The sequence below is a fragment of the Pipistrellus hanaki genome, assembly GCF_964339955.1.
Source record: "Pipistrellus hanaki genome assembly, chromosome: 8".
Lineage (NCBI taxonomy): Eukaryota > Metazoa > Chordata > Mammalia > Chiroptera > Vespertilionidae > Pipistrellus > Pipistrellus hanaki.
In genome coordinates, this window is record NC_140510.1 from 70,925,256 (window position 1) to 70,951,461 (window position 26,206).

At 44.4% G+C, this 26,206-nt stretch overlaps 2 protein-coding genes across 2 annotated transcripts in view; both read right to left on the reverse strand.

Annotated features, from left to right (window-relative positions):
- Positions 1–2,400: 2,400 nt before the first annotated feature.
- Positions 2,401–6,154, reverse strand: LOC311626912 (uncharacterized protein C2orf66). Its single transcript, XM_084892841.1, has 4 exons — positions 6,004–6,154; positions 5,284–5,451; positions 4,129–4,327; positions 2,401–2,479 (listed from the first exon to the last, which is right to left on the reverse strand). Exons 2-3 carry the CDS (start codon positions 5,401–5,403, stop codon positions 4,148–4,150), a joined length of 300 nt encoding a protein of 99 aa, XP_084748967.1. The 5' UTR covers positions 5,404–5,451; positions 6,004–6,154; the 3' UTR covers positions 2,401–2,479; positions 4,129–4,147.
- Positions 6,155–10,149: 3,995 nt separating this feature from the next.
- The window catches only part of PGAP1 (post-GPI attachment to proteins inositol deacylase 1), a 55,240-nt gene continuing 39,183 nt past the window's right edge, over positions 10,150–26,206 (reverse strand). The window contains exons 22-27 of the mRNA XM_084893142.1: positions 25,363–25,560; positions 24,114–24,249; positions 22,352–22,402; positions 21,227–21,411; positions 19,727–19,831; positions 10,150–17,724 (exon numbers count right to left, since the gene is read on the reverse strand). Of these exons, the coding sequence (XP_084749268.1) occupies positions 17,586–17,724; positions 19,727–19,831; positions 21,227–21,411; positions 22,352–22,402; positions 24,114–24,249; positions 25,363–25,560 (814 nt within the window). The 3' untranslated portion in view covers positions 10,150–17,585. The remainder of the gene's footprint in view (positions 17,725–19,726; positions 19,832–21,226; positions 21,412–22,351; positions 22,403–24,113; positions 24,250–25,362; positions 25,561–26,206) is intronic.

The following is a 26,206-nucleotide window of genomic DNA, read 5'->3' on the forward strand; positions in this document are numbered from 1 at the left end:
AAGGTGGGGCTGGCAGTGTGGGTAGGATAGGGAGGGTGCGGGGGGAAGAAGAGGAGTTGTCCCAGCTCCTGGAGGGCTCTCAGCCTGAGACCTCTGCGGCCACCGGAGGGGACCGGTCTGCGGGGTGGTTAGGCAGAACCGGCCTCCCAGGGCAACTATTGGATGCCCAGCTGGCTCCAGAGCCACCCTACAGCCTCCCCCTTTGCCCTCCTCAAGGGGAAGCAGCTGTGCTTTCCGCCCAACCCAGCCCAGCCCAGCCACCTGCCTTGGGAGGAGGCAGGGCTGTCGCCCTCTGCTGGCCAGGTCCTGTTACTGCGGAGAGTAGGAGGCACCCCACCACCCAGCTCCTGCCCACTGGGAGCCAGCCCCACACATCATCCCCATGTCCCAGGTCATAACCAGGCTCAACCATTGAGCCATGCCAGCCGGGCCCCCAGGGGGCGTTAAGAAATGTGTAGGGAAGTGTGGCTTGTCCACATCATATGGCAGCCATGGGGAGACGCCTAACCTAGTGTCTGGGGCCAGGTGTGCTGAGTGGTGAAGACCCGACCTTCCCCACCACCATCAGCATCACCAGCAAGACGCCCTAGTCCCTGTGGTCAGCAAACCGCGGCTCGCGAGCCACCTGCGGCTCTTTGGCCCCTTGAGTGTGGCTCTTCCACAAAGTACCACAGCCTGGCCGAGTCTATTTAGAAGAAGTGCCGTTAGAAGAAGTTGTTTTAAAAAGTTGGCTCTCAAAAGAAATTTAAATCGTGTACTGTGGATATTTGGCTCGGCTGACTAATGCGTTTGCCGACCGCTGGGCCAGTCCGTGTGGAGAGCAGGCCGTTCACCAACAGCCGCCTGCCAATGCCAGGGACCTCCCAAAGGAGGCTGCCCGGCGCCGAGACTTAGTAAGCTCCCAGGGAAAAGGCCCGTGCGGGTGCTCTTCCCTTCCAAAGGCCTGACCTGAGGCGCATTCCCTGTGTGGAGGCTATGACACCCCAAACAGGTGGCGAGGGGAGAGGGAACGCCAGTCACTCTTACTCGGGGGGGAGCCGGATGGGGTGGGACGCTCCCTCCCTCTCCACCCTGGACTGAACCGGCTAACATGTTATGCTCATCCATCATTCCGAATATACTCTAAGTGGGAAAAATATTCTCGACGTGGACTAGAATCAGCTTCCATGACTGTGTGGACAGTAGCAGAAGAGCACACATTTATTTGAATTCAACAAGTGTTTCTTGAACACTGGCTACATGCTTGGCCCTGTGCTAGATACTGGAGAAATACCATGGGGGGAAACACACACATGCACACACACACACACACACACACACACACACACACACAGCTCATTACAACAGAGCATGTTAACCCAGACACAGGATCTGTTCTCGCATAAATGCTACTCAGGGAATTCAGTATCAATCATCCACAGAGAAGCCGCCAAAGGCGACCTTGGGATGTACAGGCTCACGTCAGCAGGACCCTGATGTTTGCTGCGAGTACCATGTCCCTCTCGCAGGAATCACAGAGAAAATGAGGCAGCGCTCCGTAGAGAGGCAGGAGGAGGAGTGTCTCCACATGAGGATCCGAGAGTCAGAGTTAGTCTGCCCAGTGGGAGGGGAGAAGAGGTTTGCTCATCACCCACACCAGTTTCTACACTCTCTCCTCCTCCTTTTTTAAATTGGTTCACAGAACGGGTTTAGAGTGTGCAACTCAATAAAACATCATCTGCACAGGGCATGGTGTGCCTGTCACCCCAAGCAGTCTCTCTCTCTCTCTCTACCCCACCCCAATTTGCCCTCGTCCACCTACCCCACTCCCTGTCCCTCCGGCCTTCTGCCCTCCCTTCTTGAGGGGGGGTAGGGTATGTGTGGGAGAGGTAGAGGAGGCTAGGATACTTGGTGTAGCACAACGTCCACCGCTGAGCACAGTGGCAGAGAGCCTCTCCCAGGGGCCCCGGCGATTCTAGGATCCCATGATCCTTTGCTTTCTATTTCCACTTAATTGTGGATATTCATCACTGATCTTCCTTGGTATGAAACGAGACTGGGGGTTCTTTCAACAGCATGTGCTGAGCGTGCGAGTGTGTCCTCCTCCCAGAAAGAGCCCAATTTTAAACCCAAACCCCTAGGACATAGAATGAACTCCAGTAAAATGAGCAACATCCCTTTCAAATGAAAGTCCTGATTGTTAATAGACACATATCAGACAAGCTGAAAGGAAACTTCATTTAGTCATTTCTCTCAACTCTATGGAGTCTTGGTAACTTGCCGTTATATGCAGTGCTCGACACTGACATTTATGGTGATAAAGTGGGAAAGACAGCAAAAAGTATGCATACAGGTGCCAAAGGTCAAGCTGCTTATATGTACATCTGGAAATATAGACTAAAACCATTAAAACTGACAAAAGTGGGAGGGGGGGTAACAATGACCACGATTGACTTTTTCTGATGAGCGCTTCATCTGTAGTTTAAAAATAGCCAGGTACCTGCAAGAACAAGAAAATGCTCTAATGAGACAGAAAATGCAGTCGGTGCCATTAGCACAAAGACTCAAAGATCAACATCTTTCAGCAAAAACTCTCCGTCCTCACTTTCTAATCAGCTGCCAGGAAAGGCGGGCTTATGATGAAGTCTTCTCTGAACCTGACGCGTGGCCTCTTCCCACTAAGAGTACCATTCTGTTACCATAGCACCCAGTAGGAGCTTTCTCCGGGCCCCGCCCCCAAACAGCACCCCACGCCACGCTCACAGGAAAGAAAGGATGTATTTGATATTTTCTTTGACACTTTCTGTGCGTTAGAGGTTAGCACCTGCAATTTATAGGTGGAGACTTGTAAGACTTAAAGCAAACTGCATGCAGTACTGCCTTCTCCTAAAGGAGGCGCTGTGTATTAATAACTGTCCTGTTTTAGCTTCCGAGGTTTCCTTAAACCCATAGTCTGCAAACTGTGGCTCACGAGCCACATTCGGCTCTTTGGCCCCTTGAGTGTGGCTCTTCCACAAAATACCACGGCCTGGGTGAGTCTATTCTGAAGAAGTGGTGTTAGAAGAAGTTTAAGTTTAAAATATTTGGCTCTCAAAAGAAATGCCAATCGTTGTACTGTTGATATTTGGCTCTGTTGACTAATGAGTTGGCCGACCACTGCCTTAAACCAACGGTCGCCAACCTTCGGGACCTCATGGACCATCAGCGGCCTGAGGTCAAACACTGGCCTCAGGCCCACGTGTGAGAAACAGCTAAGGGGACGCTTCCTTACCATCTTTCTATTTATTCCATTTTACTTTCTCACGTGGGAGTACATAAATCTACTTTTTAAAATCACATCATTATTTTTTAAAATCATCACATTTACAAGAACTGATAATCAAAACCCTTTCACATGCACAATAAAATGCAACAGTGGCACGCTTCCTCACTGTTTCACCCCTACCTGGTGGAAGAAGAGTAGGAGATGTTAATTACGATTTAGTTCCCTTTATTAGAGGAAACCGAATCGTAATTACTCAGCCGAACAGCAAGCTGATAGGCTAGAATCATACTGTAGCTTCCTGGAATGTACCACACCTAGTTTTTTTTAAATGATAGGTGCTCATTTGGTAGGAATGCTACAATAATAATACAGAATAATAAAATTCAAATATTAAACATATTTATAACCTTTTTCTTATGAGAAAAAAAATCATCTTTAAAATTTTACTTTATTTTCTCTAGGTGAGGATGTTCAAGATCAAATATATGTTTATTACTTTCTTCTAAGAAGAACTATTTTTAAACTTTACTTTCTATTTCACCCAACTGCACAATTTCACATATTTCTTTATCTGACCTGGTCTGGGGAAAAAAAGGATATAGGCAGAGTGTGTGGTATTCCACTAGATACAATCATCCTGTTAAGAGTAATAATCCTATCATTTCACTGTATCTCTTCCCATAAACCTATGCTCAAAATGCCCTAACTGTCATTCCTCCTTAAAACAGGCAAGAAATATCTGAACCAAATCAAATATTACCAGTGATGAGTAGCTTCTAAATGTAGCACTTATTTCTGTGGGAAAATAAAATCACTTTTCCAATAACGACTTCCCACGCCTCTGTATGAGCGAATGGTCTGTCTGAGAGGAAAGGGGCTCTCACCTGTTCTCAGGAGAAGCCGTCAGCCTTCGAGATTGCCGGGAAGGGAGTCTCTCTGCTCTTTGTACTCGGAGAAGGCAGAGGCTATGAGCTCCGACTGCACAGAGAGGGGTCTGGGGTTCTCGTTCGTGAAGAAAGTATTTGGAAACCTTTCAAGGTCAAGACCTCTTCCCTTAAAATACGCCTGAAGGGTTCTGAAAAACTGCCCAGAGAAAGGAAAGGGTCCGTTGCCATTATAAATTAAACACCCAAAATACTCAACGGTGAGTATTTCCCCCTGAATTGATTGGGGAGCTTACCTAGGAGGCAGGAGGTGGAAACTGAGAGGTAGAAGCACAGCTTTAGCCAGTTCTTCCCTCCTCCACCCCTTCCCCCAACCCCCTTCCCCACCCCATTCCCCACCATGCCTCCTCTCTGACATTTCACCCCAAACCAGCTCACTCGCCGTTCTTGGTGGAAATCCTGCCAGGAATAGCAATTCCTTAACAGCACCTGCCAGAGGGGCCTTGTAACCATCTTTGAGTACCAAGGTCAGAGGTGACATTGAACTCCACGGTGACCAGAGCTTGGTGCCGCCTCTCTGACTGAAAACAACACCCTGGTCACTGTCTTCTGAAATAATCATTTTTGTTCAGACGCAGACTTTCGGCTTTCCTCTAGGCCAGTGGTCGGCAAACTCATTAGTCAACAGAGCCAAATATCAACAGGACAACGACTGGCATTTCTTTGGAGAGCCACATTTTTTAAACTTAAACTTCTAACGCCACTTCTTCAACATAGACTCGCCTAGCCAGTTTTGTGGAAGAGCCACACTCAAGGGGCCAAAGAGCCGAATATGGCTCTCTAGGAAATGGGCAAATATAGAGAAGCTGTGCCAGGCGCCGTGTGATGGCTGTAATCCCAGAGTGGTGTGTTTCCCCTCCGAGTGCACAGTCCGCTCACACAGGAATGCGCCCTGGGTACCCCCAGGAGCAGGTATAGATGGGCGAGAGGAGCAGCAGGAGGCCAGCTGCCAGGCCCGCTGAGCTCTGGCCTGGGCCCGGGGCCTCCTCCCGGCCGGGGCAACCTTCTGAGCACCGTGTTCTGGCAGAGCTCAGTGCACACCGATCCCGGGGCCCAGCGACCGCACCCAGCCCAGCAGGCCCGGAGCGTGCTTACCAGGTCCCTGTTCTGGGGGTTGCTGAGCGGCTTCCATGTCTCCTTGCTCCTCAGGGTGGCTCCATGCACAGGCCCGAGGAGCACCAGGGCAGCAGACAGCAGCAGGAGCACTCTGGGCATGGCGGACTGAGGGAGATTGGAAGGATGAGGGAAATGCAATGGCCACACCTGAGGGAGGGAGGGAGGGAGGGAGGGAGGGAGGGAGGGAGGCAGAGAGGGACGGAAGAAAGGAGAGAGAGAGAACAAATGTAGAATAAAAACAGAGCCATTTTTAAAGGGAGACAAGGAGGAAGAAATGGCATCCTGGTCCACCTGAATGGTACAGCCCCCTTTTCTCCAGATTCATTTGCAAACAAGAATTCCAAATCCAGTTAATTAGCTTAAGGAGGCCATGAAAGCTAGAACCTTACACAATGATAAGCGAAGTGACGATGAACACCACCTCCCCAGTCTGAGCAGAGCACTTTATCTTAAAATAAATAAATAAATAAATAAGTAAATAAATAAAAGCATTGTTATCTCAAAAAAAAAAAAAAAGTGAAATTCTTAAACCACAAACAAGCAAGCACCCAAACCCATCTTATAGAACCTGAAACTGAGCCAAGCACTTGACACACACGGCTGAGGCGGGCTCACCCCACGCCAGGTCCATACAGCTGGTCTCCCACCCCGAGGTGGGCCGTGGGAAGGAAGCCCAGAGAAAGGGCTGGGAAAGCTTACCGGGAGCCTGGCTCGCTGGCCCTGGTTGCTTGCACCGCCTGCAGCCCACAGGGGATGTGTGGCTACTTATAACCCGGGCTGGCTGCAGGTGGGGGTCACTGACGTGAGCAAGGGGCGTTCAGACACAATGATTCCATTTCCATCCGCTGCACAAACACCCTCGAGAACCCATCTTCCAACTTCTCCGGGGGTAAACAACTTGTCTTATAAATAGAACCACCACGGACCACTTTGCGTGGATGTTATAACACGAGGCACTTCCCAACAGCAGAGTGGCCTCTGCCTTTTCATACCTTGGAGAGAAGGTGGATTATGCACAGCAGCTGGGGAGATGATGATGACTAGCCCACCTAATAGGATGCTCTTTGGCAGATGCCAGCTTTTGAAATAGAGAGCATTTTTCTCTTTAAACATAAAAGCATTTTTTGCTCTTCACCTCATATTTCTTCTGAGAATCTTAGGAATCTTTACAAGTTTACACAGTGGTCTGGTTTCTCATAATACCCCCCTCAAAATAGACTACACAATAGCACGTGTTGCATGGGGAAAAGAAAAAATTACTGTACTTACAGCGCTGTCTTGCTGAATAAATGTCATCATGGAAAAGGCGAGGGCTGAGAAATTGGACATGGTGAGGCAGGGCAGCCTGGACAAGGTCTTTGCTGAGGAGGCTGGTGATCTGAGCTGAAAACCAGAGCTCCTGGCTATGTCTCATCTTGACCTTGGGCAAGTCTCTATGACCTTCACTTGGTTACTTCTTTGTTCAACAAGTTTTTATCGCACCACCCAAGGCTTTGAGGGTAAAACGATAAGCATAATAAACACAGGTGCTGCCCTCGTGCCACTAGCACGTTAGTGGGCGAGACAGACGTGAACCAAATCACTCTTTAACAAAATACCAACGGCGATGGTTTCTAGGAGGAGGAAGTAGGAGCTGAGTGAGGGTAGAACAGGAAGATCTGGTTCAGTCTCAACGGTCAAGGAAGGCCGAGGTGAAGTGACCTGACATCTGGCAACCGGCTTTGGTTACCTAGGCAACCGAGAGCGGCCAGAGGGAGGAGAACGCCAAACAAGGTGAACAGCTGAGCTAGACCCCGAAAGGACATGGCACGGGAAAGCAGCTGAATGGAAGTGCGGCCCTGGCCAGGTGGCCCCATGGGTTGGAGTGTCCTCACCAAAAGGGTGGGTTGTGTTCCCAGAAAGTGAGTGAGGAAGCCGGGAGCAGAGGGCGCCAGGTGAGGCCGGGGTCAAGCCGGGGCTAAGAGGTGGGCAGAGTATGAGTTTTCTGTTGCAGCCAGCGGTCGGTCGTGGAAAGGTTGTCAGCATCCAAGCAGCCTGATGAGACTTGCCTTTTCCAAAGGTCATTGTGGTTGCAGCGGGAGAGAGACGAGGCCGAGAAGAGGAAGGCGGGGGTCCAGGCAGGAGGAGGTGATAAACTGGACAGGGCGGGCAGCACGGATGCAGAGACGTGGGTGGACCGAAGAGATAGAAGACGGGGTTGCTAATGTACTGGGCACCAAAGGAGGCAGAACTCGGAGGAAGAGTTCCGAAGCCATCTGCAGGTCTCAGGATCAGTGACCTCAGCACCACGCACTGAGACAGCAAACACGGCCAGGATGGGTGAAGGTCATGAGCTCCCTCGGGACCCACGTGCTGTATTTGAGGAGCCACGTGGCCATGGAGACACACAGTTGGAGACAGAAGGGAGGTCTGGGAAGGAAATGTCAATATGGGAGCTATTGGCATATAAGTGAGTAAGATTTCTTCAGTAAAAATTAGAAAATGAGAAGAAAAGGTGGTAAATGAATATCCTGGAATCTCATATCATCTGTCCTGAAAACTCCCGGGCTCTGAAGTTAAAACAACTAATAATATTGAAGTATTAAGTTATTGATGAGATTATAGCCAAGTCACAATACCAAGAGTCCTTAGACAATGCTCCCTCCTTACATCCCCAGTGGAAGGAGAAGAGGAAGAATCCTTACCCAGTAAAAAGCAGATCTCTTTGGCCTGGCTGGTGTTGTTCAGTGGTTACAGTGCTGGCCCATGCACTGAAGGGTTGCGGGTTCGATTCCTGGTTAAGGACACCTACCTAGGTTGCCAAGTTCATTCCCTTGGCCAGGGTAGACATGTGTGGGATGTGTCTTTCTCACATCGATGTTTCTCTCTCTTTCCCTCCCACCCTCCCTTCCACTCTCTAAAAATCTGTGGAAAACTGGGAATACTGGTAATAATGAGGTAAACTACGGGGGAGCCAAGAATGCAGTAACAGAAGGGTGACCTTGAAATGCTAGACTCTTTAGACCTCAGGAACTAATTGGATGTGATGAGCAAGGGGGAAATGAACAAAATGAGTGGTTTTCAACTTGTGTCATTGAGAGGATTTAATTGAAATTTGAGAACTAAAAAGAGTTGCTACGTAGGCAGGGAGAGATTTTATAAAATTAAATCTCAACAGGAAGTTGGAGCTAAGTTGGTGTAGTTTGGAGAAAACTGGAGGTTGGAGAGTTAAGAAGCACCGGTCATCTCTGCAGCGCCTCCTCTGCGTCGCATGCATTTGGTCATGCTCTCCCTCCACCCTTACCCCCCGATGTGTGTGACGTTGGTAACCGCCACACTGGTGGGTGAGGACACAATCTCCGAGAGGGTAAGTGTTTTGCCATCGACTCAGAGATACTCAGGTATGGAACCCAGGGAGCAGTTCTGTCTGACTGGGCGAGTCACCACCCAGAACATAACACTGAAGTCACTGAGCTGGAGAAATTCTCCCAGGGAAGGGACAGAGAGAAAAAGGAGGCCGTAAGCAGATAATGAGAAACACTTTCCCCTCCCCAAGGTAAGAGGAATAGGGTCAGCAACAATTTTTTGGCACGGAGAAGTGAACTAATATTTACATATTACCGGCCATCAGTGGGAGAATTCCACCTCTTGGACAACCTGGTTTTGAATTCTACCAGAGGCAAATTGCCTCATTTCTCTGAGACTCTCTCCTGCCGTGTACTGTGGAGATAATGACCTCCCTCAGGGGTTTGTGCGGAGAGGAAATGAGCTGCATGTGATGGTGCCAGGCACAGGCTCTGGAACAGCAGGTACTGACCGAGTGTGCGCAAGACAGAGCACAGGCGACGGGCATCCGCACAGGCCACTCTGTGGTCTGCAGCGTGACTCACATCAATTGCTTATTCGTTTTAGTTGTCCCAGGACTTGTTTCTCTTCCTTCAACATTGAATGGAAGCCTGTATTTCTTTTTTTTTAAAATATATTTTATTGATTTTTTTTTTTTTTTTTACAGAGAGGAGAGAGGGATAGAGAGTTAGAAACATCGATGAGAGAGAATCGTCGATCAGCTGCTTCTTGCACACCCCCTACTGGGGATGTGCCCGCAACCAAGGTACATGCCCTTGACCAGAATCGAACCTGGGACCCTTCAGTCTGCAGGCCGACGCTCTATCCACTGAGCCAAACCGGTGTCGGCGGAAGCCTGTATTTCTGACAAAGGATTCCAGGTAGTTGTGTTTTGGAAGCCCCAAATCTTATTGCGTTATAGTCTCAATAGAACACAAAGTTCTCTTAAAAAAAAAAAAAAAAAAAAGTGTATTTAAAACTGCAAGATACTGCAGCAAGATGAAGGTATGTACATGTACCGTTCCTTAAAATACAGCGCGGGCCCTGGCATGCCCATGCAAATGCATGTGGGGGGAAAAATCAGCCTCATGGAGATTGTGTCCTCACCCACCATTCTGGCTGGTACCAGGGACACACACATCTGGGGTGAGGGTGAAGGGAGAGCATGGACCAAATGCAAGTGACACAGAGGAGTTGCTGCAGAAATGACGGGTGCTGCCCTGACCAGTTTGGCTCAGTGGATAGAGCATCGGCCTGTGGACTGAAGAGTCCCAGGTTCGATTTTGGTCAAGTGCATGTACCTTGGTCGCGGGCACATCCCCAGTAGCAACAAATCTGGGAAGCACCGGAATCTGCCTGGTTGGCACCAGTCACCTGGGATGTGGCATGTGCATCAGTTCCCAGGCTCGGCCATTGCCATTCCCGGGACGCCGGACCTGCTGTGAAGAAAGCGTGCTGGAGGGGTTCCCCCCGAGACGGCATTCTGGAGAGGGAACTGGTAAGAAATCTCTGCACCACAAGTCCTGGTTCACCGAATTTATTGTCGAACATTCAGAACACAGATGATGACAGATTGAAAAGAAGCACCAAAAACCACTCCAAAGTAATAACACCTGAGTGGAGACAGGCCAGAGACAAATACTCCTCTATTCCACCCTCCACCATGATGTCTAAACACAGGTTAAAAGCATCCACAGCACTCTACAGAACACAGTACGTTGCACTTGATGAGTGACAGCCAGGTGATGTAATGATGTTAATTATGTACCAACCCAGAAATACACAGAAAAGTACGCATACGTGTATTTGTTACACCATACATCAGACGAAGCACTGGGAAAGATCATGCATGTTTCGACGGGAAGATCCGCAGGTGACAGGGCAAATTCCTTTGTACTTAAGTAGTGTTAGGATGCACTGCGTTCTTCTGGATGAGAACAAAACAATCCATTTGCAAATGATTACACCGAGTCTCTCTTGGCACAGCTTGTCCTCTACAATCTCTTCGCTACAAAAAGGGACGCAGGCCGACAGCCATGAGCTTCATTACATACCCTTTCCCAAATTTCTTCCAACTCAACTGGACCGTGCTGTAAGGAAAGACATGCTTCCTTTCTACATGCTTTTAGAGAAACCCATGTTTATGTCTTTGGGGGGAAGGAGTGGACATAAAATGGGAAGAACAAAATGCGCTTTGAGTTTATGTTCAAAATTAAAATGGAAAAATAGACAACACGGTCGGAGAGATGTGGGCATCTTTGAGCAGAGACCCTGAATGTCCTATGAATGAAATAATTTGTCTCAATAACTTAAATCCATTATCTTAAATAATCAACGCAGAAATGCGAGTCTTTACATTAAAGAACAAACAAAACTGGAATCAGTTCTCTCAAATAATTAGGAAAGAAACAGGAAAGGGTAAAATCACATTTAAAAATATACTACATGGATCTGAGGTTACTTTAATTACTGAAATATCATTATTGGGCGAAACTGCTTTATTTTACACATAAATACAAACCTCAGTCATCCGAGGAAAAATAAGTATAGGTCTTGGGGAAGAATGTGTCTTCAACAGAGTACTTATTTAAAAAGACAAAAAAAAATTACATTTAAGATTAAGTTCACAAGTACCACCACCTTCTCATAAAAAACTACTTTCATAAACGTTCACCAAATGTTGATTTCTACGCCTATAAAGTGTAAGCTAATGTTAATCTGAAGTGTGAACTCTAGGAGTTAAGAGCAGCCTCCAGAGCCATGGTTCTGACAAAGAGCAGTGGTTCCAGCTTCTCCTGGAAACGTGTGCTCCACCACCTCAGAGGAAAGGAGCGGGCCCTCCGAGAAGACGGCGACAATAAAGCGCACAGTCACAACACTGCGGGGTGTCCCTCCATCGTGTGTGTTAAGGCACAGTCCGTTTTATCCCAAACAAGTTCAAGGTCACAGTGATAACAGGCATTCCATTTTGGTCTGGTTTCTCCTGGGTACATTGCTACATTTAGTTATTCCTAAGTTTAAGAAACCATCTTACAATCACTTTAAGATAATACAGACATTTTTTTTTTATATTTAAAAACAAAAGCAAATACCCAATACAATTTCCTAATGTACATACCCTAAAAAGTGGGGTTTCCCCCCTCCGCCGTGGAGGAAGAGGAGGTTATTTCTACCAATATCCCAACACATATACCTTTGATTATGTGGAAAGCATGGCTACATCAAATACAGGCATCTCCACTTGGAATAAGATTATCCAACACAAGGGACAGCTCCTTCCAAATAACCACGTTCACTTGATGTCTAGGGCCTGTACGTCATCTTTTTACTAATATCTGGATGAGGTCAAGTCCTGAGGGGGTTACTAGGTAATCCCCGCTTTTCCTCACTGCCGAGGATTTTGTGTGAACGGCATTAACACTATCAGCGCCGTTAAACTACAGAAAGTACTGTTCTGGGAGGGGCTAAAATTCCCTTTGAGAATTCAGAGGGGAGAAGTTAAAGAATCTTAACCGGGTAAACATAACAGCTCTTGAGTCTATCATTTTTCTACTTTTCTCCCAAGAGTACAACCCTGGCCCAGTGTTAACACATCAGCATTAAGACTTGTTTTTTTGTTTTTTGTTTTTTTTAAAAAATAATATTTCCCTTTAAGATATGCCTTTTAAAATATGTATTTCATTGTACTATGTTGGAGTCAAGTGGATCATTTTCTCCTGTGAAATACGTGACTGTAACCAAGGGACTGAACGGAAATACAAAGAAAACAAATTCTATAAACTCTTATTATGTGAGAGACACCTGTACTAAAAATGATTGGCACCATGAAATGAGAAGTTCTACATCACAGAATGGATCTACAGTAAGACTACTTCCAGCGAGTACTTAAATTCATTACTGAAAAATCACTATTGGGTAAACTAATTGTTACCCTCAGTATCAGAGAGCATTATTCCACAAATCAGATGAAATAGAACACAACTACCCTATATGCTTTCTGTATTCTCAAACACAAATTCTCGTATGGGGTATAAGTTTTGAGGATTTACATATTTAATGTAAGTCCTAAATGAAAAACACAGAAAAGATTATTTTTGCTTTAATCCCAATATGCTAAGAAAAGTTCATTGGCACAGATATCTGGAGGTATATTACATTTTCCCTTAGCTTTGGTGGCTAAGTGTGTTTTGCTAGCCAGATGAATACAGTTATATTTTCCAATGTAGAGGTTGATGCTAAAAAAAAATTCAAATGTGTCTTTTTCTTTAAAAAGGGATGTAAAAAGTTCAATCTGAAACAAAACCAGTGAAACATAAAATATAAAGTATGCCTATCATTTAGGCTTCTGAACAGTTAATAGTTAAATTCTTTGTTTATAAATCTTTTACTAGTAACGTTACTGTACAAATACTAAAAACCAAGATAACATTAAAAAAACAACAACACAGCCTACAAACTTTGGAAAAAAGGCTATTTTTAGACTTCCTAAACTAAGATTAGGACTCAAATATGCAAACAAATTTACACCCAACTAACCAAAATACAACAACAGTTTTCCCATAAGTGTTCAAAGTGACAATGTACAGAATCAGTGCAGGAAAATTCTGACTCATATATTAATATATAAACTTCTATATGAAGTCATCAGAAACTAACCGGTTACTTGGTATTTCAAAATAGTCATTTTTTAGAAGCAAAACACACTGAATGCTTTTAGTCAGTACTGTACTTGATTTAAAAATGTGCAGCCATTGGCAATGTAATCAAGATGTAGCTTAGACTATCACCTAATTTTGGAAGCATGTTACCAATTCAGGTGTACTATTATACAGGGGTAGGCAAGAGTAGGTTTTTACAGTTGTAAGTATGTGAAGCACAGTTTATTTTTACATTATTATTATTGATCTCCATACGAACAACTGTAAGCCTACTTTTTTGTCCTTGCCTGTATTTATACTATTAATGAAACAGCCGTCTATTCTATGTCCAAATTTTGTTACATTCTTAAAACTCCGTTATGAATATACAACATTCCGTCTTCTGTATTCATCATCTATTCTCAATAACAGTGAACTATGGAGCATCTGTTGCAACTTATTCGGAGTGCTGGCCTGGCTTTTCTATCATCCTTTCCTTATTAACAATGAAGAACGTGAGCAGCTCACAGACTTCCTATTTCCTTGGGTTGCTGAAGAATGATCAGTAATATCTATATATATAGAAGCCTTGTATGCAAAGTGTCCCCTTGAAAGTTTGACCAAAGGAGAATTCAATTGCTTGCTATGATGCACACTGATCACCAGGGGGCAGTGTGGATCGAAGGAAGACCCCAGCCGGCAGCAGGGAGGCCCCGGCTAGTAGACGGGAGCCTCTAAGGACCCTAAGTGCACGAATTTCATGCACTGGGTCTCTAGTGTATAAAAAAAAAAAAGCTCACTAAAGAATCTGAGATGTCCTTTATTTAACAAGACTGGGATAACGTTTAGCTCCCAGTCATCTTAATATTCTGTAAAGTTATCTTCTACATCTATTTACCAAAGTTTAGTGTCAGGGTCTATTTTCATAATTCGAAGAGGCTTTTGTGGCTTCCTTTATCCTGGGGAGTGCCATGCTCTCCAAAGGGACACCCCGCCTGACTTCACAAGGCACCTTGTTTCCTATGATACAAAAGGTCACAAATCTACAGCACTGGTGAGGAAAAGCAGCCAACAAATGCCTAGTCATAGGAGGTCCCGACTCATTTTTAAAAAATTTCCCAACCGATTTTAATTTACTAAAATTGCAAATGGAAGTTTTTGCACTCAACCTCACAGTAAAGCAAGACATTACACTAATGTAGACGCAATACCTAAGATGAAAATATAGGCCAAGTATATTATCTGGGATTCAAGAATCAACAGCCTTAGTTTGACTCATAATCTATGTGTTTTCCCCATTTTCCCCACAGCTTTCGGGAACTGAACTGAAAGCTGAGCTTCACCTTCTTTTATTTCTCTTGACCACCTTCGGTAGGAAGTGCTAATGAGCAGCGAGGAGAAATAAACAAACTACCCAGTCAGTGGAAACTCTGAAGAGGTAAGTATAGAACTTGATAATGAACACACCAGATAGTACACCTCCTCTAAGTACGGTCTGTGTGAGTAACACTTTTCTAGGCCTACTGTTGTTCTTGCCTTTTCCTTACGGTATAGTCATGTAGATATCACAGTGGGCTCCAATCAAGAAAAGGTTTCCACTATATATCTAAACTTATCTGACCAAAATATGAAAAAAAGAGATGGATTGACATAATTTATATATACCGAAGAGACTAAAAATAAATAAATAAATAAACAAATAAATAAATCAATGTTAACCAGGCCCAAATGATTTTTTTCTAGGACCACGATTTTAAATATTTTCATTCTGATAGAAAAGTTAGCAGAACTTGTTTAATTTCCGGCATGAAAAAGAGCTCCCACGATTTATCTGGTGTCATCAGCCCTAGACTGTGAGAGCAGTCACATCCGGGGCGGCTTAGACACATAGAGTGCTGAGTGGTTTTCCTGCCCATCTCCAGGTGCCCCCATTATCAACAACAGGCCCACAACAGTGATTTTTATAAGCAAAACCTTCCTCAAAGCTCAGCAAGTTCCCAACACAAAGGCTGTAACGCCAGAGCCCAGGGGTCTGGTGAAGTGGATGGTCCCTGACTACCAACAGGCCGTCTCAGCTTCAGCAGCATCCCTGAGGGAGCTGTGCGCTGAGAACATGGGCTGCACGCACGACAGAAACAACGTGCAACCGACACAGAAGCACTTCCTTCCCTCAGTGCCAGACCGCTGCTGCACACCGCAGAGCTACCGACTCGCCTCTGGCGGGCGTTTGGATTCAAAGTGCACTAAGACTTGGTGAAGACCCTGTCAAAATGTAAAATAATTTTTTTTTTGAAAATGTGCATTCATTGATTCATATAATGGCTAAAGACCCAACCAACTGCTGTTTCTAAAATGTTTAATTAGAATCCGTTTTGTTGTTCTAAAATGAAATACCTATCTTGTTGGAGTAAGAGACTTTAGGACTTGATGACCCGCAGAGGGAGGCCCTGACCACTAGGCCTGGGCTCTGCGATCAATGCTGCCCACAGGGAGGCTCTGCCCACCCTGCCAGGGCTCTGCGATGGGCCCTCCCAGCCTTGGTGGCTTGCCTCGTCCTTCGCAGCCAGGGCTTAGTCCGGAAGGTCTGCCAGTCTGATTGGCACATTACCCTTTCATTAGTACAGATTATTAGGACAGACATACGTGGCAGACCCAGGGACAAGTGTATAACCTACAAAACTCTCCTTCCCTCCGGGTGCGGCACACATGTGCCTCTGTTTTATCCCTTTGGCTACTTCTCCCCGGTAAGAGCTGGCACGTCCGCCATGGCGCCCGTGAGGTTATCACCGCCCTCCTGTGGAACGCGTAAGAGCAAATACGACTTCGGAGCACGAGGCGTGGCGTTGACAAAGACAGCAAGGGAATCGACCAAACTTGTCTCAGAAAGGACAGCAAGACCCTCGTTACCTGATGCCAAAAGGGCAAGGACCTGAGGGACCTCGGAGAAGAGAAGGGGGACCCTGTTCAGGAGGAACATGGGGTGACCCTCCACAGGCAGTGGCAGCTGAGAGGCTGTAAGGAGTCCCGATGCAATGGCAGATGGGCCAGACTCCAGAACATTCCTGGGTCCTGGGAGGGACGCCAGTTCACGGGTGCAGCAGGGGAATCACCGAGCCCTAAGGACTTCCTTTAGAGGGGTCTGCTGTGGGCGTTTACAGCAGACCCCTCTAAAGGAAGGACTCCATTGGCCGGCACCCCTCTGCCCGAGATTAGGCTTTCTTAAGGCAAACACACCCAGCTCCACTTCCTCCTCCTCCTCTTCTGGCTACAAGTGAGCTGAAGTCTGAAAGGAAGTAGAAATATTATTCTCTCACCTGTCAAACAGTAATCACCTTGGCAAGTTAATATTCCACCTATTTAATCTAGTAGCTAATTTATTCAGGTACACTGTTTATCCTTATGCTATTAATGGGGTCACAGTCTGTCTGTCACTCCATTAATATTTAATTGTATGCATCAAAGGTGGTTCTGCACTTGATCATGCTAATTCCCCCTCTCCCCCGGGTAGTGAAAAACTGTGCAAACCTAGAGTTTTTCCTGACCACTGACATTTAGTTCTTTTAACACTCCTTCTTGACCTGAGGCACTTTTGGCAACCATGGTCAATGGCTGAACTGATAAATCAAGTGGTAACAGACTGAACACGGACCTGCTATCGCGTCCTCCGAGACACTAAGAAAAAGACTAAGATCTGCATTTTGAAAAGTCACAAGGAAATCTCATTCTGCTTTGAGTGTGAATTACGTTTCCGTCCGTCAGTGTCGCACTGGCTTCTAAGAAAGCGCGCCTCCTTAGGATAAAAAGGTGCATTTCCACAGATGTCAGAAGAAAAGAAAAGACCTGTGCCGTTCGCCGGAGCTGCTGAAGACTGACCAGAGCCTCTGTGTGGGCACCTCATCTTGGAGAAACCACACGGCTGGCTGTGAATTTCATCCGCATCTGAGGACTTCTCACAGCTGCAAAGTGACCACTTCTCCGAAGGAAGTTTGATGAAAGGAGCGGAATGCGCCCGCTTTTTTGAGTGCGTAGCAGACGATCCCGACCTGCGTGGCCAGTCTGGACCAGCTGATGCTCAGATAGGCCCGCTGCCCGCGTCCGCCCTGTCCTTTCACCAATTAAAAACCAGCGGCCGGTGCACAGACGCCACACCACAGAACGCGACGCCCCGCAGGCATTACAGAGCGAGTCTCCTGTTCCCAGCGATGCAAAAATAGACGCGTCTTCTCCGAAGGGTCTCGTCCACGTTGACGGGTCTGCGCGGTCCCCCTGACCTCGGAGCCCAGGGGCGAAGGCCATCCTCATCGCCGCCTGTGTCCTCCCTCACATGAAGTTGCACAGGGCGTGGAGCGCGAGCGGGACGAAGACAAAGCAGGGGACCCTGTACAGGTGCGTGGACCCGAAGGCAATCACGCCGATAGCCAGAGGAAGCGGGAACTGGGATGTGGCCTTCAACAATTTACTGTGGAGAGAGAGACACACATTACATGATGTCCGCCCGGAGCAAACACACAGGATGCTGGCCACGGGTGCGGTTCTGAGAACGTGTTCTCAGTGCTTTTAGAGGAAGCAGTTTTTCACACAATGAATTCCACTGTCCGTAATTTAAAAAATGATCCATCCCGGCCGTATTGTGGTTAGAAAAGATAAAAAAAAATATTTCCATAAAGTAACTAGTTTTGTTTCACCTTTTAATTTTTTAAAAATATATTTTATTGATTTTAAAAAATATGTATTTTATTGATTTTTTTACAGAGAAGAAGAGAGAGGGATAGAGAGCTAGAAACATCGATGAGAGAATCATCGATCAGCTGCCTCCTGCACACCCCCCACCGGAGATGCACCCACAACCAAGGTACATGCCCTTGACCGGAATCGAACCCGGGACCTTTCAGTCTGCAGGCCGACGCTCTATCCACTGAGCCAAACCGGTTTCAGCTCACCTTTTAAATTTTAACAATAGAAAAATACTAGCTGGACGTTTATTCAGTGATTCTATCTCCAGAAATCTATCCTAACAACAATAATCGATAATATTTACTAAGACTCAGCTTCTGAACTATTTAACCTCACTTAAAATAGCAAAAGACCCCACCAAATAAAAAAGGAACTGTCCTCAATTAGTAAGAGGAACATATAATACACTAAATATTTTTTTAAAAGGAAATACTGCTAGCCTGTTTCCTCGAAAATAAGACAGAGTCTTATATTAATTTTTGCTCCCAAAGATGCGCTAGATCTTATTTTCAGGGGATGTCTTATTTTTCCATGCGCTAGGTCTTATTTTCGGAGGATGTCTTATTTTCGGGGAAACACGGTAGTCCCTGACTTACGATGGTTAGGGTTACAGTTTTTTTGATTTGTCGGTGGTGCGAAAGTAATATGCACTCAACAGAAATTACAATGTGAATTCTGATCTTTTTCTGACCGCCAGTCGGTGGTAAAAAGCCCCCTTGTAATGCTGGGCGGCAGCAGGAGCCGCAGTTCCAGCCCACCACCAATGTTCTCTGGGGGAGTGTTAAGTGCATTTTCCGATGACGGTTTTTTTCAATTTGTGCTGAGCTGGCTTATCATGACGTAAACCCATCATGAGTCAGGGAAGCATTTGCACAAGCAGTGTCTGCTCTATCAGGAAAGACCTTTAACTTTGCAAACAGAGACACTGAGGATAAGAGGGGCTGAGAAACTTGCCTAAGAATTATAGAGCTATTTGATAGCAGAGCCAAGATTAAATCCCAGGCCCGCCCGATTCTAGAATATCTGCCAGAATCAACAGGAAGGGCTCTGAGAGCAAACCACCAGCCAATGAAAAGTCAAGTTTTACTACAGAACTTTAAACATAAACGGACCCAAGTAGACTAATGGCACAATGAACCTCCTGTATCCAGTTTCAATGATTATCAAGTCATGGCCAAAGCTACTTTACCTATATTACTATCCACTTCCACGCCCATATTTTTTGGAAATAAATCTTAGACATCTTATCTTTTAAAGGTTAACTTTTTAAAGAAAAAAACACAAACCATTATTATATCCTAATAAGTAAAACCCATAATTAAGAAAACAAATATAGCCGAAACCGGTTTGGCTCAGTGGATAGAGAGTTGGCCTGTGGACTGAAAGGTCCCAGGTTCGATTCCGGTCAAGGGCATGTACCTTGGTTGCGGGCACATTCCCAGTAGCGGGTGTGCAGGAGGCAGCTGGTCAATGTTTCTCTCTCATCGATGTTTCTAGCTCTCTATCCCTCTCTCTTCCTCTCTGTAAAAAATCAATAAAATATATATATTTTTAAAAGAAAACAAATATACTTTCATATAAACTCTATTTGCATTTATACCATAATTATTATTATAGTTTTCCCTTCAGAAATAGTCAAAGTATTAGGAAGAGCATGCTCCAGACTTTATAAAAGAAAGGGTGATGAAGCCAGGAATAGATGTGAGAAAAAGAAAAATTAACCATACCTTGATTTTATTGAAACATTGTAAGTATTTCCAAGAATTGCGATAATTGGAATAAGGATAAATGCCAAAGGTTTACACGGATCAGGATTAAGTTTAAAGTAATACCTATATCGAAGAGAAAAAAAACATATAAATCAGTAAGGCACACCTGAGCATCCCACATGATCAGAGTCAATCAACTTCAAAAAATTTCCAAACATCCAAGTAACAATAAAAGCACAAGAGAGCTCTCAGCAGCTCACGAAATCTTTGATAAATAATTTTTGCTCTAGGTTATCTTTATACCCAAGTTTTATATGGAGAATTATGTTCAGAAACTACAACAGGAGATAAAAACATATTCATTATGAACGCACTTCCTTTTTATTAGTATATGCCTGAAAGTGCATATAAAAATTTTATAAAACAAATTACTGAAAATACATTAAGGGCTGCTTAAAAAGAAAGATGAAATAAAGGTTTATATAAAGTAATTGTTCCTTATCTTTTTAAAATTCAAATTCTCCTCTCTCGCATTTATTGACAGTGAAATATCTGTAGCCTTTCAGAATCATAAATTTGTGCTCCTTCAATAACTCTCCCCAAATATGTGAACAAAAATCTGATCTTTGACTAACAGGAAGGACGAAGGAAGGAGGTTAACATCTGGTAACCTACACTTATTTTGGTTCTATCAACTAAAAAGCATATTTCCAGTATTTAGATAATCTAAAAGTTTTTTATAATTTTTGAAAACTGTATTGAGTAGAGGTTCAATGATTATTTAGATAGGTAGCCTATTCAATTAAAAACTCCTGAAACAATTTATCAATAACTAAATATTCTAGAAATATCTTAGAGGACATTTCAGATTCTTACTGACCTAGCACAGTGGTTGGCAAACTGCGACTCGTGAGCCACATGCGGCTCTTTGGCCCCTTGAGTGTGGCTCTTCCACAAAATACTATGGCCTGGGTGAGTCTATTTTGAAGTGGCGTTAGAAGCAGCTTAAAAAAATGTGGCTCTCAAAAGAAATGTCAATCGTTGTACTGCTGGTATTTGGCTCTGAAGTCCAATGAGTTTGCTGACCACCTACGTAGGGCACTTATCAAGGCAGCAAAGCAAATGCTAGTTTTCATTAGTAAGACGGTTGGTCATTTATTTTAGTTCAATGTTTGGGCCATGTTAGAAAAATACACACTTATTTCATTATTTCTAGTTATTTTTAAATGGAAGGATTTTTCTTCCCCCCAAATTTAAGAAAACATGAAACTGACCATGGGTTGAAAAATACATGGAGCACTAGCAGTATGAGTGCCTTAAAGCAACCAAGCAAAGCACATTTTCCCACGCCTAGACCAAAGAAGGTGGAAGGTGGCCTTTTCCTCTTTGGGGGACAGATTTTGGGGAAGTGTATTTCCCCACAGTTCACAGTTCCAAGTTCTAGGGCCTCCACGGCCTCCTGCCCCTGCAGGTCACTACGTGTGAGCCCACCCGTGACAGTCAGCGAGCAGCACACACCGCAGGTTCTTGAGCCAGTAGATGAGCGAGGGCACGCACAGCAGCACGACCCAGGCCAGCAGCGTGGCCACGGTACTGTGCATGCGCAGGCTGTCCTCGGCCTCGCTGGCCGACAGGCGGGGCGGGTGGGCCGCCTCCTTGTGCTGATTGCATCTCTTGTCGCTCCGTCGAGAGTGTTTCGGATTCTGTGGAGCAATCAGGGAAAAACATCAAGAAGTGAAGTAAAATTTAAGCTTACTTCATGTAGAATCACATTCAATGACTCAAGAGCTAAATAAATAAATGCACCTGTCTATCACCAAACGGGTAGAAAATACTGAAATTACCTCGTGGTGAAGAGGTTATCAGTGATAAAACTTTTATTCCTTTGACTTGCCATTTCCATTGTTGAGCATATATTGTCTAAGTAATTAGTTAAAATAAAATTTAAAATATAGTTTGTAATAACAAAAATGATACTGACAAATTAAACTTAGAGAATCCAACTCTATTTTAATATTCTCTAGGTTCATTTAAAAATATATATATATTTTATTGACTTTTATAGAGATGAAAAGAAAGGAGGGATAGAGAGTTTGATACATCCATGAGAGAGAAACATCAATCATCTGCCTCTTGCACACCCCCTAACTGGGGATGTGCCCGAAACCAAAGTAGATGCCCTTGACCAGAATTGAGCCTGGGTCCTTTCAGTCCCCAGGCCAACGCTCTACCAACTTAGCCAAACCAGTTTTGACACATTGGGTTCACTTTTTTAAAAAAAAATATTTTTATTAATTTCTGAGAGGAAGGGAGAAGGAGAGAGTGATAGAAACATCAATGATGAGAGAATCATTGATTGGCTGCCTTCTGCATGTCCCCCAATGGGGACTGAGCCTGCAACCTGGGCATGTGCCCTTGACCAGGAATAGAACCATGATCTCCTGATTCATAGGTCAATGCTCAACCACTGAGCCACACCAGTTGGGCCATTAGGTTCACTTTTTATAAAATTACTTAAATTTATAAAACCATTTAAACAGTGTGAAATCCCAATATTTAAAAAAAAAAAAAAAACCTAAACTTTAAAAATTTCCCATGTTCTTTCATATTCAAGAGATGTAGAGTTTTGAAAATAAAACTTACCACAGTTTGGCTATTTTTAAAATTTGTTACACTGGCTTGCAGATGAACAATCTAGGAAAAAGAAATGGTCATTTAATTTTACTTTGTTTATATCAAAATTGAGAATCACTGTAATCTAAAATTTTAAAAAATCTGAACGATTAAAAATTCACTTAAACATTTAAATTTAAAATTATTCTTTTAGGAAAGATAAATAATAACTACACATGCTTGCTACCATGGATTAAAAAACAAACAAAATAATACAAACTTCCAGAGTACGTTGGGGCCAGGATATATTGTTACACCTCTTAGGCTCAGGCGCCTCTGTTTAAATGCCTTGCTGCAGCAACTTAAAAGTGTCTTGTGAATAAAACATCTGACTATATTCAGTGTAGTATAAAGTGTAACACGTTTTATATATTGCAAATCTTTGAAAATCTGAACTCAATTATACAATATTTGGTGGTGAAATGTTTTTAAGAACCTGATGATGTCTTGTAAGTTTAATTTACTGGATTTGCTTAAGTATTTTTTAAAATTCTTTTTTGTTGAAAGTATTATATATGTCCCCTTTTCCACTCACTGTCCTTTCCCATGCTTACTAGTAAGTATTTTAGAAAGTTTTGCATATTGGGTTAGTTGTTTAAAATATTCAATTAAAAACTCAAAATAAATCAGAGTAGTTCTAAATAGTTTTTTTCCTGATGAAAATAACCTGTAATGTGCATGTATTTGCATGTATTAGTGTTAAAAGCAGATGCAAATGAACTTTGGTTTACAAAAAGAAAAAAAAAACATTACCTTTTCTGGAGTCAACCATCTCTACATTAAGACTAATGTGGAGGCGGAACCCGTTTGGCTCAGTGGTAGAGCGTTGGTCTGCGGACTGAAGAGTCCCAGGTTCGATTCCGGTCAGGGGCATGTACGTTGGTTGCAAGCACAACCCCGGTGGGGGTGTGCAGGAGGCAGCTGGTTGGTGTTTCTCTCTCATCGACGTTTCTAGCTCTCTATCCCTCTCCCTTCCTCTCTGTAAAAAATCAATTAAAATATATATTTATATATATATATATATTTTAAAAAAAGACTAATGTGGAGAGTATGCAGTGTATATTTTCCTGCGAAGCTAGCAGCTTTCCTGAAAGTGTTACTTCCCAGTAGAATTATCAGCCAAATTATTTTTATCATTGTCCTCTGATTCTTCAGCAACATAGGTAACAGAATGCAAGATTCCAGCATGACTGAAAGCTGGATCCTACTGACATAACGTTTTGTTTTGTCTATAACCCCTGTTGAGAGGGAGGTGTGTGTGAATAAAAACCGCTCTAGGGCAGTGGTTGGCAAACTCATTAGTCCACAGAGCCAAATATCAACAGTACAACGATTGAAATTTCTTTTGAGAGCCACGTTTTTTAAACTCAACCTTCCATGTGGCTCGAGAGCCTTCGTTTGCCGACTACTGCAAGTCCAGTGACATGTTTTGTAGAAGATAACATTACTTGCAAGAGCAGGAAGCAATTTGAAACAGATCATATCTTTCCCCTCCTCTCCCCCCATTTTTTTTTTTTTTTTTAACTAACTCAACTCAGACTAATAATTTCAGTTTTTCAGTTAACTATATATTTTAAGTAACAAAGATGTTAAAAATCTTCACACTTCGGCCTGTTGTACAACATAAAACCACTGCAGCGGCAATCAGAGTGTTTGTTAACAACACGCACAGGAAAGCGTACGGCTGCTTGATACCCAGCCCAGCCACTCGGCCGTTGCGGGTCTGATGTACCTTGAACACGTAGTAGAGGTACGTGAGAAGGATGGCCAATGCTCCACACGTCGCCCAACTGATGACGATCAGAGCAGTGGTCAGCAGGGGCAAATGTGGGGAGGGCATCCTGATGTCTTTAGGAAGTTCGGAGGGCCTGGGAAGACAAGAGAAACTGCTGTCATTTACACAATCACACACAAGCCGCAGCCAGGACCGTACTCCGCCAGCTTCCCCTGCTTAACACGCAAGTGCCATAAGGTTAATAGTAAAGACATCTTTTAATACAGGCAAGGAGCGACACATGTTTGACTGTAAATTTTGTAATCTATGGTGATAGCTCCTCTTGCATTTATTTATTTATTATTATTATTTTTAAAAATATATTTTATTGATTTTGTACAGAGAGGAAGGGAGAGAGATAGCGAGCTAGAAACATCAACGAGAGAGTGTCATCGATCAGCTGCCTCTTGCACACCCCCTACTGGGGATATGCCCGCAACCAAGGTACATGCCCTTGACCGGAATCGGACCCGGGGCCCTTCAGTCCCCAAGCCGACGCTCTATCCATTGAGCAAAACTGGTTTCGGCATCCTCTTCCATTTAGATTCAGTATGGCAGACCTTTGTCCTGAGGAAGAAGACAATGGGGCTCACGGTAATCAATAATCACAGGCCCTGTGCCCCACGTGTTGGATCTGGACAGGTGGAGAAACAGCTTTCTATTTCTGCAAGCCTCAAGGTCACTCACACACGTGATGGCAGAGAAAACAGTATCACCCGCACTGCACTTGGCGGCAGGGGTGACGTTTGGTGAGAGGCGTGGCCGAGGAAACCAGATCCGTGGTTTATCAGAAAAGACTCCCTGCAATTTCAAATGATGTCTGTGGGCCCATAAGGAAGCCACAGGCAATGCTGCTGGAGCTCTGACACACCTCCTCTCACCTGAGCCCACGTCTATGGATGGAGTGGCCTGCCCTCTGGTCTGACTGAAAGTGAGCTTAGCAAACTGCCAGAAACACTTCCTCCTTGGCGAGAGCTATAACGGTGAAATTTAAAAATACCTGTGCAATCTGCCTACCATTTCTTATGAACTCAAGATAAAATTATCTCTGACAGTAACCCAACTTTCAGCACAGACCCGCGTTCTGTTAGTTATCACCTCTTCCTGAGAAGGTACCGTTGAATGGAAGCAGGTTAACGTTAAGGTTCCTCATCGGAATACAGTTTTCTTCTTACTGAAGAGCAACGAGAAAGCTTTCCCTCGTTACCTCTTCAAGGCGAGCCACAGCGAGGACAGGAGCCTCAGGGCGGTGCACCAGAGCAGGCCGCCCCCGTGGGCAGTGCACGTTCCAAACAGAAAGAGGATCAGGGAGACCAGGGGGAAGCACATGCTCTGACTCGTCAAGACGATGACATCTAACTCTGGTAATAGCAAGGCATCCCATATTTCCTTAAACCACTGATACCTGTGGATGAAAGAACACAACAAGTAAAAGCAAAAACCACCAACTGACATTCGAGGATCCAACAGGGGAGGTGTGTGACCATTCCCTGGAGTCCCCACATTGCCATGGTACTGGGTTTGTGATTATACTAAAAACACACTTGAAGTCATTTGTCTTCCCAGTGAGTCTACAGATCTCCGAGGATCTGAGCCATGAGACTCAGGGCAGCGTTACTGCTCTTACTGCTCCTTGTAATGAAATCATGAGTGGTGGGTGGTTTTTTCAATGTTAGAAGGCCAATAGCCAGTTTTAATGACAGAAGAAAAAAGATCTAAGCAATGGTTCTTAAGCAAAAACCAAATCTGTATAAAGGAAGAGTGGGATGTTAAGTAGGATAGAGAGATCTACAGTGTACTTTGTATGGGAAGCAAGAACAAGTAATCTGGCCCCATCTCATCAGCAGCCTACAATGGTTTATTCATGATCTGGGCTATTCAAAGGTCATATTCATCCCTCCACAAATGCTACAGGCCTGGTGTATTTACAGTCTAAGTTTAGATTGAGATATACATATATATATACACACACACACACTCTCACACACACACATATGTTCAATGATTATACTATTAAAGTAAACGTTGATATACTTATCAGGCCTTTGTCT

Coding starts and splice junctions, on each gene's coding strand:
- LOC311626912 (XM_084892841.1), bottom strand. CDS start 5,403: ATGCCCAGAGTGCTCCTGCTGCTGTCTGCTGCCCTGGTGCTCCTCGGG. Junction 4,328..5,283: donor ACCCCCAGAACAGGGACCTG/GTAAGCACGCTC, acceptor TTCTCTGGGCAG/TTTTTCAGAACCCTTCAGGC.